The sequence below is a fragment of the Electrophorus electricus genome, chromosome 14 (genome assembly GCF_013358815.1).
Source record: "Electrophorus electricus isolate fEleEle1 chromosome 14, fEleEle1.pri, whole genome shotgun sequence".
In the NCBI taxonomy this organism is placed as follows: Eukaryota; Metazoa; Chordata; class Actinopteri; order Gymnotiformes; family Gymnotidae; genus Electrophorus; species Electrophorus electricus.
The window spans coordinates 3,063,266-3,075,496 of record NC_049548.1 but is presented as its reverse complement, the minus strand read 5'-3'; the positions used below and the strand labels follow the sequence as shown (position 1 = coordinate 3,075,496).

At 49.9% G+C, this 12,231-nt stretch overlaps 1 protein-coding gene across 1 annotated transcript; it reads left to right on the top strand.

Annotated features, from left to right (window-relative positions):
- Window positions 1-2,181: 2,181 nt before the first annotated feature.
- Window positions 2,182-11,115, top strand: tecpr1a (tectonin beta-propeller repeat containing 1a). The gene is given in 34 exon segments (XM_035533483.1): window positions 2,182-2,313; window positions 3,107-3,339; window positions 3,427-3,609; window positions 3,702-3,824; window positions 3,950-4,072; window positions 4,232-4,406; window positions 4,506-4,519; window positions 4,521-4,574; window positions 4,576-4,608; window positions 4,703-4,804; window positions 5,767-5,793; window positions 5,795-5,818; window positions 5,820-5,861; window positions 5,863-5,912; window positions 6,072-6,216; window positions 6,218-6,400; window positions 6,402-6,476; window positions 6,478-6,561; window positions 6,563-6,621; window positions 6,726-6,852; window positions 7,090-7,245; window positions 7,364-7,513; window positions 7,715-7,872; window positions 8,399-8,526; window positions 8,607-8,709; window positions 8,845-8,941; window positions 9,116-9,195; window positions 9,355-9,411; window positions 9,545-9,719; window positions 9,832-9,967; window positions 10,281-10,373; window positions 10,535-10,641; window positions 10,732-10,851; window positions 10,947-11,115. Coding segments are annotated over 33 exon segments (3,558 nt in total). The 5' UTR covers window positions 2,182-2,313; window positions 3,107-3,114; the 3' UTR covers window positions 11,097-11,115.
- The last annotated feature ends 1,116 nt before the right edge of the window (window positions 11,116-12,231 follow it).

Here is a 12,231-nt window from a genome sequence, read left to right as displayed (position 1 = left end):
TCGCTCTGATCACTATTCTTGACTCCCAACTAAGGCTCATTCCTGCTCAAACGGCTCTTGGCACAAAGCCTCACATCTTGCTCCCATTCTGCAAGATTAAAAGTAACCGCGTCTTTGCAGATCCACTAATCACACAGTGCCTTTGCAGCAGGAACGCACATTCTGACAGCCTGAGGTTCGACAGCAGAGGGGTCACGAGGCGCATACCCGTCGTTGGGTTTTAATTTGAAACATCCGACATCTCGCAGGCATGATCAGCTCTCCTCGTCTCCCTGGCCGCACGCCTGGCTGGCGCTTTTCGGAAGAGTCGCGTGCTGCCTGTGGAAGTCGTCTCCCTGCTCTTCAACAGGACCCCTTCAGTCCCAGACACTGAGGCTGTTGCGGAAGATGAGGTCCAGCGCCAGAAATGGGTTTGGGTGGGCCGCAGGACGAGTCAAAAGGAGGTGATGAAAAAAGATGAGTGTCCAAGACAGCAGGGCTTTTACTGGTCACCATACAGAAACTGGATTTGTGAGGACCAGCGTGTGGTATTTTGCAAGTGAGCCATAAAACTGATGCACAGTTCTTGTATTTCGCACTTAAATGGCCAGTAAATCTGATCAGTGCCTTACAACTTTTGTTTGGATTTCGTATCTAATTGTCATGAGTCTTGTATTGAAGGTGGCCTTAAATGTAGTTTACATTTTTAACTCTCATGATTCAGTGCAAGTTGCTTCATTATGTCTTGCTGCACCCAGTAGTTGCTGAAGTGAACACAGACCCAAACAGATGTCTGAGGTCTGATCTGCAAGAAATATTGACTAGCATAGTCTTTCACTCTGCAACCCTGTAATCCCATAGAAAAATGTTTACCAAAGATTTATTCAAGGCATCAGACTGTCACATATCATTTTGTAAGTGGTGCTTTGCACTTCAAGATTTTTTTTGCCCAACATCCAAACATCTCAGACCATTCAGTCATATGAGACCTGTCAAAGGATCGTATGACTCTGGTGTGTCTCACTTTCACTTTTTTTGTTTCATGTGTCCTTTCAGCCTGTTCTGTTCAGAGGCATGGACACTGTGGTCTAGCCCTGGTCTATTTTCGTCTCTTTCCGTCTTGACCGCCTCAGGGTCTCTGAGGCTTCTTTTTTTGTGTAGCTCCAGACTGCGGTAAGGTTTGGCTCGAGAGTGAAGCACCTCAGTCCAGCACCTGCTGGCGCAGCGTGGCGATGAAGGGGGCGGCAGTGTGAGGCTGGCGCAGCGTGATTGTTGGGCTCACGGGTTCGTTAGGCTCGTTTGGTCTCAGTCGGATTCAGGACATGGAGAATCGTCGTGACCTTGGCTCACTTTCTGTGTCAAGGTAGATCAGAAGGTGCTCCAAACTGTATCATTGATATGGCAATAAAACGACCAGGCATCTGTAATCTGTACAAGAATGCCACCATGTGGCTATTAGGAAGGACACTGATTTAGTTTGATTGGTTTAGGTTATTCTAAGACTATTCATGTTCTTGAATCCAGACACCAATTCGGTGCAGGATATTTAATGTGCAGTGCTGTGGTCCTACAAGCTGTGGACCAAGGACAGGCGTGAAGATGAACTAAGGCTTGGCCAGCTCTGCCTGACTCACAAGTACCCTTCTTTCCGATAACCTTCAGGCTCCAGAAAGATTTGAAAACCCTCACAATCCACACATGTATTTTTAAAATGATTTTCACCAATGAAAATGCCTCAATACATGCCAAAGAACAGTCCGATGAATGAGAGTGACTGCCCTGTATCATTCAGAGGTGGGATGAACTTTCAACATGGTGTGGATTGGATGCATCATTTATTTTATATTTACTGTGTTGTGTTTTTAATATTTTAAGCATTCGTAAATGCCTAATTATTTCTGCATTGGTATTAAATAAATCTTTTATAAAATGACCTCTCACAGTATTTCCCTGAAGAGGCTGTGGCAAAATAATATAAGACAAAGAAAGAAAACAACACCACAAAAAAAAACTTAGGAGTGGGACTTAAAAAGTTGAATATTGTTTACTATGTAACATCAATATATGTGCAGCAAAGGGTTCATTCAGAGATATTAGATTTAGTTCTGTCTAACGTTTTCTCGTTTTGGCGGATTTGGTGTGACAGACACAGCGAAGATCAGGCGCCCTCTAGCGGCCCTCTAGTGTAGAAACAGCCCCAGCATTTCCCATCGCCTTCCGTTTCAGATTCGAGCAAGTGCAGATGTAAACAGTGGATATGAATTTGTTGCGGATTGGATTTAAATGACTGGTTAAATGACCTCAAACTAACTACAGCGGACACGTAGCGAGAACGTAAGTAACCGTAACGAAGTCACGGAGGCAGTGCCCCGTTAACGAGAGATTCCCTCTTTAATTTAATTTATTTAATTTAATTTAATTTAATTTAATTTAATTCCTTATTCGCTAATATCCTGTTTTGTTTACATAAAGCAACTTCCGTCGCTATTTAGCGTTAGCTTACCTAGCTAACTAGCACATAGGTCTTGCCATTCATTTTATACCGGCACGTTAGCTCATATTTTGTTGAGTAACCTCCATGACAACTACGGGCACTAGAGAAAGTGGGCGCATTTGATTATCTAGCCAGCTATCTGGTTTAAAAAAAATAGATCGTCCTCGGAATTTATAGCAGCACACTGCCATGGCACTTGTTAGCTAGCTAGCTAGGATTGCTGCGTAGCTAATGCTATTATGCAAGACTCGACGATTAAAGTTGGCCTGTATATAAGTATGATTTTATTCGCACAGCAACGTAAAAGGCCAAATAATCATGTTTGTCCATCGGCGATTGAGCCTGAGCTTTCATTTTGCCTGGTTTTCTAAGGCTCAGGAAGGCTGGTGCTTTAGTCGGCTTATTGTGCCACAACACTAACAAAACCAAAGAAGTAACCTGGTCACGGCCCTTTCGCTTAGGAATACTGATGCGAATTTAGCCGGTTCAACGATTAAGCACATTTGCTGTCGAAGCCGACTTGTGGGACAACAACATATTAGATTTAGGGAAGGTTAAGACAGCTTGCCCGTTATTTGTTATGGCGTGGGATATTTGGTTTCAGGTCTTTAGGTGTCTGTTTCTGTGCTGCAGAGTGAAGCATGCCTAGCTCCTTCCTGTGGGCAGTAGACGTGTATGGTAGGGTTTATAGCCTGTCCACAGCAGGGCAGCATTGGGAGCAGTGTCGCCATGCCCAGCTGGAGTTCAAACGGGTCACGGCTGTGCAGCAGTGTTGCTGGGGCATCGCCTGTGATCACAACATCTACCTGAACGTCCATGCCAGCGACGTGCCCATACGCTGCCAGGAAGAGGCCTACGAGAATCAGGTACCCTCCTCCACACGACCTACGCATGCAGCACGTAGCCGTGCAGAAACGTGTACAGCCAATCACTGAGTCGTTCCTTGGTGTCAGCGGTGGAACCCCGTAGATGGCTTCTCGAACCGACTGTTGCCTAGTGACCGCTGGCAGTGGAGCAATGTGACCGGGCTGCAGCACCAGCCGCTGGACGACTTTCAGCTCCCGTCGGAGAACTGGGAGTGGGAGGCCGACTGGCACGTGGATGAGAACTTCAGAGGAGAGCCCACGGAGAAAGGGGTGAGTGGAAGGGACCGGGCTGCCACTTCCCTTGAGTTCCCATGCTCCAGAGCGCCCCCTAGCTGTGACTTCTTCCTCCGTCCTGTTTCCAGGGGTGGACGTACGCCATTGACTTTCCCGCCACTTACACCAAAGACAAGAAGTGGAACTCGTGTGTCCGCCGCCGCCGATGGATACGTTACAGGAGGTACAAGTCCCAAGACACCTGGGCTAAGGTGCGTGGACTCACACGCAAACACTTGCTTTGTTGCATGGTGATTTACTTTTTCCACCTTGTTCTCAGTTCAGCTTGGTTGCCAGCTGTTGATCTTTCTTTCTCGGTGGGTGTTTACGTTCCCAGATCCCCCTGGAGCAGACGGCCTCTCTGCCCGACCCGTTTAACGACATCAGCTGTGGAAGCTGGGAGCTTACAGAGGAACCCCGAGGATGTCTGTGTTTGTGGGCCGTTTCTCTTCAGGGAAAGGTCAGCTCGCACTGCAGAGCAACTTTCTGTTCAAGGGGATTTCCAACTTTTGTAATCGCTAAATACATAAAAGAAAACATAACTACCGTAGCTTTGGATAGCTGAGAACAGGAAAAGTCTTCATCTTCACTGACTTTTCTGGACTGTGTTTTGGTGCAGCTGTGGTTCCGGGATGGCATCCACCACCATAACCCAGAGGGCTCGGTCTGGGAGGAGGTGCCCACACCGGCGGAGGTGGTGCAGATCAGCTGTGGGCCAGCCGACCTGCTGTGGGCGGTGCTGTGGGAGGGGCATATGCTGGTCAGGGAAGGCATCACCAGAGACTGTCCAAGAGGTGCTAGCATCCACAACACTGCATCTTCCTGGTTTGTTGCTTTTATCGTTTCTTTTATGCATGCTGTAATTCGGTAAGAAATCATCTCTGCATTGCAAGGTTCGGCATGGGGTAGTGGTTGAATCACCCAATCCAGAAGTTGGAACTATACACGTAGCAGTGGGAGTCCAACGTAGTGTGGGATGTGACAAAGGATCATAAAGTAAGAGAACGAGCCGCCGATCACACGCCCTTGTTACTTGTACCATTCTCCATTCACTGAATTGTGAACAGGTTTTTCTTCTGTTTCACAATAGGTATGGTTTCGACGTGGAGTGAATTCCCACAACCCCTGTGGCTCAGGCTGGATTGGCATGGTTGGTGAGATGGTCTAGATCAATGTGGGCCTCAATGACCAGGTACGTAACAGAATTATAAGCCACAAATGAAATTCTGATTCCGAGTACCAGAATAACAAGGTTTATTAAGGAAGATAAGAGTGGGAAGCAGTTGTCTGATCATGTTTTTGGCTGAAGGTCTCAGGCTGCTTCTTCTCCACTCTTACTGTTCGCACACTTGCACACACAGCACTCTTTGAGCCTGCATTTGCAAGCCAGACAGGCAGGGATGAATTTCTCTGTGTGTTTGTGATTGACCCGAATGCTGAGTGGTAGGCATGGGAATCACGAATGCTAAAACCAGCCTGCCTGTCTCAGCTGATGGCAGCACCCCAAAAACCCCACACATATACACACACAGAAATAGTCATACCGCAACCAAAGTTAGCATGGACCACATCACCTAATGCTATGTATAAGGAGATGTTTTGGCCCGAAACTAGATACGCTGTACCTTCAACTGCCTTCTCAACTCTCATGTTCCTGCTGCTTATGGGAAAAGTGAAGAAATGGTGTGAACATTTGGAGAATGAAGACACTGATTTCACGGATGTTCACATGTTTTCACACAGATTAAATCACTGTGAAAGCTGCATTTGGACTTTTACTTTTGCACTTGATAATACATCTTGCAATTCTGTTGAATAAATATATAAACCTGCCTTTCTTTTTTGCCTCTGTGAGCTTGGCTACAACCCATAGTGTCCATATTTCCTAAACATTTATAGAATTAGGCTTGAATAGTCTGCTACTATAGCAACTAGATTACTTAGTCATTAGTAATTAAATTAATTATTAAGTTATTAATTAGTTACATCATTAAATGAAGTTAAACACAAAATGTTTATGCCTCCCTTTTGGACAAGCGAGCGCTTAATATAGCGAGTAAATATAGCCTCATTTTCAGCATCACTCAGCTAAAGGGAAAGGACGATGATTTCATTGGTCCTCTAAACCGCGGGTGCCACGTTGGCGTGCCGCAGGTGTGGGCGATCAGCTGCGAGGACCGGGGCTGTGTGCTTCCGCCAGGGCGTGGACGGCCAGCGAGCTGACCGGGAAGGCCTGGAAGACCGTGACTTGCGTCCAGAGACAGCGAGCGTTCGCACTCCAGTGGCAGCAGCCTGCAGAGGTGAGTGAGGGGCCAAGATACGGCGGGGGGACGTGGCACGATGCACAGTGGCAACTCCGAAAATGAGCTGTCCTCCAGAAGTAAAAAATGCATAGTTCAAAAAACAGTAGTCTAATGTTCCAGGGCCAGATTAAATGTGGTTTTGTGTGTGTCTCTCAGTGCTGGTTGTTTCTTCGGCGGTGAGGTCCATCTACAGTCCCAGGCCTCTGGCTTCAGCGACGTGGACTCAGGAACGGATAAGACTGTGGATGGAGCCCCTTTCGAGCCCGATGATGCCCCCAAACCGCGAATGCCTAAAGTAACCCAGTGACAGCTTCATCTCAGAGCTGGTGTCTGACCGAGAGGCCCAAACTGGGCGGCGCGAGGGCCCGCCGGCCACCCTTTGGCCCCACCATTCCGGAAGAGGAGCCTTGCCGCAGACGGAGACGCAGCGCGTATCGCTGCCCCGACCCTGGTGCTCACGCCCAAGCCGCTCCGGAGGCCTGGACCCCCCAGTGGAGCAACGTAGACCTGGAGGAGGCCCAGACGCACCTGAGCGCCGTGGCCTTGGTGGACGCTTCGGACTTCCTGCGGCCTCTCCTCCGCGGCTAACTACAACCTGGAGGAGCCGTACGGGGCCGACGAGCGGCCCATCTGGGCCTGGGTCGATGGGGGGCGGCTGTGCCGTCGACTCCCACTCCCAGCTCAGCTGGTTCAACTCTTCCGCAGAGTCAGCCGTTCGCCCCCGCACGGCCCCTTTTCTGTGAGCGTGGCACCGTTTGCCCTGCTCTGAACCCACCTGCTGTCGTTGCAGGTTTGAGCTGTGCCGTCCAGGCCATGCCGTTTGTCCATCACTCCCGCACAGACCACTGCCTGGCACAAGCAGATCCTGGAACAGTTCAGCGAGAGGTCCAGGAGAGAGATGGACAACTTCAGACACTACGAGCAGGCCATCGAACAGGTGCCGCCCGACCGGGGTCGTGCTGGGTGAAGCTGACCCGAGGTCCAGTTCAGTTCGTTTGTCTGGTTTCTTTGTGTGGTAGAATTGCATTTACAGGAGTAAATGCAAATGGCCACAAAGTGAGAGTGCTAAGAAAGGCTTGGAGGGTTTGATCTGGGTTAGTTACTGCGTTCCACCCCCCCGCCAGCCTCTCCCTGCTGCCTCATCTTCCTCGTCTTCCTCCCTGGCCTCTTCTAGTCCGTCTGGGTGAAGAAGGGCTCCATGCAGTGGTGGAGGGACTGGAAGCCTCACAAGTGGGTGGATGTGCAGTTTGCGCTGGAGCAGTTCTCAGGACCCGAAGGCCACAAGGACGGCATCCTGTTCATCTACTACACCTTCAATGAAGAGAAGAAGGTGACTTTGCTTAGCAGAAACGCGCACACACACGCAGAGTTTCAGTGAAGCAGTAAACATCAGACTGTTGGAACTGTTTGTGCCGGTGAGCTCAGTGCCTCCCCCTCTGTCTGCCCAGTACCTCCACACGTTCGTGAACGAGGTGACCATCCTGGTGCCGGTGCTGAATGACTCCAAGCACACGTTCGCCATCTACACGGCCGACAGGACCAAGCAGAGGTGGCCCATCCGCCTGGCAGCTCCCACCGAGCTGGAGATGCACGACTGGGTAGGCGTGCAGCGTGGTGAGCGGGCCTTCGGCCCAGTAGTAACGCAGCAGCTAGAGTGGGCAGTCGTCGTCTTCTGTCTTGATGCGTGGCCCCTCTAGTGACGGCTTAGGCTGTCGTGTGTCATACTGTTGTGTTTTTGACGGACTGTGTGTGTGTGTGTGTGTGTGTGTGTGTGTGTGTGTGTGTGTGTGTGTCCTCAGCTGGCCCTGCTCAGTGTGTCCTGCTGCGACTCTCGAGGCATCCGCGGCCCGCCCTCCAAACAGGCCATCTGGTCGGTCACCTGTAAAGGGGACATATTCGTCAGCGAGCCCACGCCAAGCCTGGAGGCCGCGCCCTACCCGATGGCCTGCGACCAAATGTTAGCGCTGCTTCTGTACTGGAGCGGCAGGGTTTCAGAAGCTGGCGCTCCTACCATAACACCGGTTTTACTCGTTTACTGAAATGATTCCTCTCGCTGCCCATCTACCTTGCACATGCACTGTGTCGTATAACTCATCTAACTCTGAATTAAGGGAGTCTACACACACAGTGTACACATCGCTGGTCCACTCCTGACCACAGGAACATGTACTGGAGGGGTGCACGGGCCTCCACACAAGAGCGACACTGATGTGGTGGTGAGGGTGCAGCGGTGTGAATGTATTGGCCACCGCAGTGTTCCTGGAGTTTTTACACGTGGCAGTGTGACTATCCAGCAAACGGCCCTCTGTTGGTCAGAAACCGACCGTTAACGTACACCTACAAGGTGTTTCAAATAAGTACCTGGTAAATGTATAAGAAACAGGAGTGCATGTTTGAAGTAGATGGCACTGAACGTTTAGCTATAGGGTTTACAGAGTTTATAGCCTTAAAGCCTATTGATGGTGAGTTTTGCTGTTGGCCAGGTTCTGGCGTCAGGTGGGTGGGCACCTGCGTGTTGTGGAGTGTAACGGTCTGGGTGTGGTTTGGGGTATCGGCTACGACCACACGGCGTGGGTCCACTCGGGCGGCTACGGCGGAGGCTTCTTTCAGGGTAAACCTTTCCCAGTGTTCCCAGCGTTCCCAGTGAGTTCCCAGGTGCCCATGCCTGACTGAGGCTTACCTTCTGAACAGGGCTGAACAGCAGCACGGACAACATCTACACGCAGACCGATGTGAAGAGCGTGTACATATACGAGAACCAGCGGTGGAATCCCGTGACCGGCTACACCAACAGGTGAGCTCTGCATCACGGGCCAGTAGATGATGTGATGAGAGAGAGATGGAGAGAGAGAGAGTGTGTGTGTGTGTGTGTGTGTGTGTGTGTGTGTGTGTGTGTACACTTGCTGCAGTAGTTGTTTGTGTCCTGCAGGGGTCTCCCTACAGACCGCTATATGTGGAGTGACTTGTCGGGCCTCCAGGAGTGCACAAAAACCAACACCAAACCACCCTCCCCACACTGGGCATGGGTTTGTCACGCTACTTATCACTTATAGTCATGTTACCGTACAGTGTGCCCGCCGTACCTAACAGTCTTCTATTTATTTTGTATTCCAAAGTTTTTGTGATCTGATACACATAGATCCCATATTGCCGTGTGGAGTGAGGAAGTCAGTACTAGTGACTGGTGTGTTGTTTGGCAGATGTCAGACTGGGCCGTCGACTACAGCGTGGCGGGCGGAACAGACAAGGAGGGTTGGCAGTACGCAGCCGACTTCCCAGCGTATGTTTACAAATATTCATTGTGCTGTGAGTGAGGTAATGTTGTCAGATGCTTTTTGATTGGCCATGAGATGTGTAGCAGTTTATGATTGCATTAACAGTCCACAGTAAACAGAATTCCTTTGCTGTTTTGTTAAACAACTTTCATTTGTTGTTTCAGGTCATTTCACGGTCATAAAACCTTGAAGGACTTTGTCCGTCGCAGGCGCTGGGCCAGGTTGGTCTCCCCCCCCCCCCCCCTCTCTCTCTCTCTCTCCCCTTTTATCTCCATGTGAGATCACAGCTAACCCCATTCTTCACTGTCCGTTTACCCAGAGCGCTTCCACTTTCTACTGTTTCTCTCCGGGCAGGAAATGTAAACTCACCACAACTGGTCCCTGGCAGGAAGTCCCGCCCATCCTTCTGAGTGACATCACCATCTGGCCATGCGGCCCAGGGGCGGAGGTGGAGCAGGTGCCACTGTGGGCCATCAGCAGCAAAGGAGACGTGCTGTGCCGCCTCGGGGCCTCCGCGCTCACGCCTACCGTAGGAGATCAGTTCTGAACCCCAAACACTTCCTAGTCGGTACGTAGGCCCAGTGCGTAGAAGAAAGCTCACCCCCTCCCACGGCGTGTTGTCCAACCCCAACGGCTTCTAGGGCACGTCCTGGCTCCACGTAGGCACGGACCAGCCTTTCAAGTCCATCTCCATCGGAGGGGCGTTCCAGGTGTGGGCGATCGCCCGGGACGGCTCCGCCTTCTACAGGGGCTCTGTGTCGCCCCACAGCCCTGCAGGTTCGTACTGTTTGTTTGTTGCGTGTTCATATTGTTCGTTGCCCGAGGCTCGGGAAGTACGTTTTGACTGCTAGAATGGACTCCTGGACTCCTACCAGCAGATGTAGTTTCTCATGCTTCCTCCTGCTTTTCATTAGTCATCAAAGTGCTCAAACGCTTCTCCAGCATTTTCAATTGGTAGCATGTTTATTTTCAGATGTTGAAAGTTTATCGTTAGGACTCTATAGGTAGTTGCACATGTGGGCTCACACGTGTGCCACATTCCTTTCATACATCTTGACGTGGTGCATTTGTCCCACGTGCACGCTCACAGGAGACTGCTGGTATCACATCCCGTCCCCAGCCAGACAGAAGCTCAGACAAGTGTCGGTGGGCAGGACGTCGGTCTGTGCGGTGGATGAAAGCGGTAAGACCCCCTGCAGTTCCTGCTGCATTTATGACTGCGCAGGCGCAGCACGAGTCTCTCCTGGCAACTCGTGCATGTGCACCTAGCGCATTCCTCACGGCACCTCGACTAAATGCCAATCCTGTGTCCTGTGCTCCCATTAACATGCGAGGCCCATGCAGGAAACCTGTGGTACCGCCACGGCGTGACGCCCAGCTACCCGCAAGGCTCCTCATGGGAGCACATCTCTAACAATGTGCGCAAGGTGTCTGTGGGGCCTCTGGACCAGGTGCGTAGGGACGTGCGATATCCCGATTCCCGCTTGCTGAGACGGCCCTAGCCGAGGCACCACATCGGTGTGCTGCGTTGCTGTTTGCAGGTGTGGATCATTGCAGATAAGGTGCAGGGCAGCCAGAGCCTGAGCTGCGGAACGGTGTGTCGCAGGCTCGGAGTGCAGCCCGTGGAGCCCAAAGGCCAGTCGTGGGACTATGGCATTGGGGTGAGCCTCCACCTCATTCTCCTCCTTCAGCCTCCTGAGCAACACCGCCGCTCGCCACTTTAAAGAGCCTGTATCGTGTATCTCTGGATCTGCAGGGCGGTTGGGACCACATCACCGTGAGGGCCAATGCCATGGAGGCGGCCCGCATTCGCATGCCGTCGCTGAGCGACGGGGCCACGCCGCCCCGCACACCGCCGCCAGCCAGGACACAGGCCAACGTGAACGGCAGCACCGTGGGATGCTAGCTTCCCCTCCCAACTCGCCTCCCGTGATTCTCTCTCTCTCTCTCTCTCCCTCTCTCTCTCTCCCTCCCACCCCCTCTGTCTGGAGATGCAGCCTCTCACGTCCGTACATCATTCCCCACATCTGTCAGTTCTCCCACTCCGGGTCAGGGGCTGGGTGCAACAATGTTTAAACGTTCATCACATGTTTACATTGTATTTTTGTATGGATGGTGTTCATTTTTACATATTTATTTTATGGTCATAGCCATCGTCTGTGGTTATGTGAGGGTTTTTATTGATTGTAATTTTTCTTTATTGATTTGATGGGTAAAGAATACAGTGTATTCAGAACATATTCAGACCTTAGTGTATTTTAGACATAGTGCTCTGTATTTTCAGCTCATAAGCAAAACACAAATAGACACTTGTTTACAGACAAGACCATTTTTAACAGAGATAATTAGAATAATGTTTAAAGATGATTAACCAAGAACACACAGAAAATGGTATAATATACATGCAGTGACTACTGCTAGCATTAAGAATTAAGCACTGAATACAGGATTTATGTTTCAGGTCCTAAATCACTGAACACAGGATTTATAATGTGTTTCAGGTCCTAAATCACTGAACACAGGATTTATAATGTGTTTCAGGTCCTAAATCACTGAACACAGGATTATATGTGTTTCAGGTCCTAAATCACTGAACACAGGATTTATAATGTGTTTCAGGTCCTAAATCACTGAACACAGGATTTATAATGTGTTTCAGGTCCTAAATCACTGAACACAGGATCTATAATTTGAATCGGATCCTAAGAAGCAGAAGGAAATGGTGTCAGCTGACTACATGAGAACTGTAGTCAATTATACATTGACAACCATTTGAGCTTTTGCAGTGTAGCTTTCAAATACATGTGCAATATTTAGCATTAAGACAATGCTAAGGAAATGTTTCTTTTCTCAGGAATCCAAGACCTCTCCAAATGCCCGGTATACAGCTCACGAGTACTTACAACAGCAAGATTTTAAAGTCAGTACAAATGACGGGGAGGAATATTTATTTCTCATATTGTACTTTTATTATGATTAGTGCTACTGTATGGTTGGTGGAATTAGACTTTTATGTTGGCATTATACGGTGAAATGTCTGT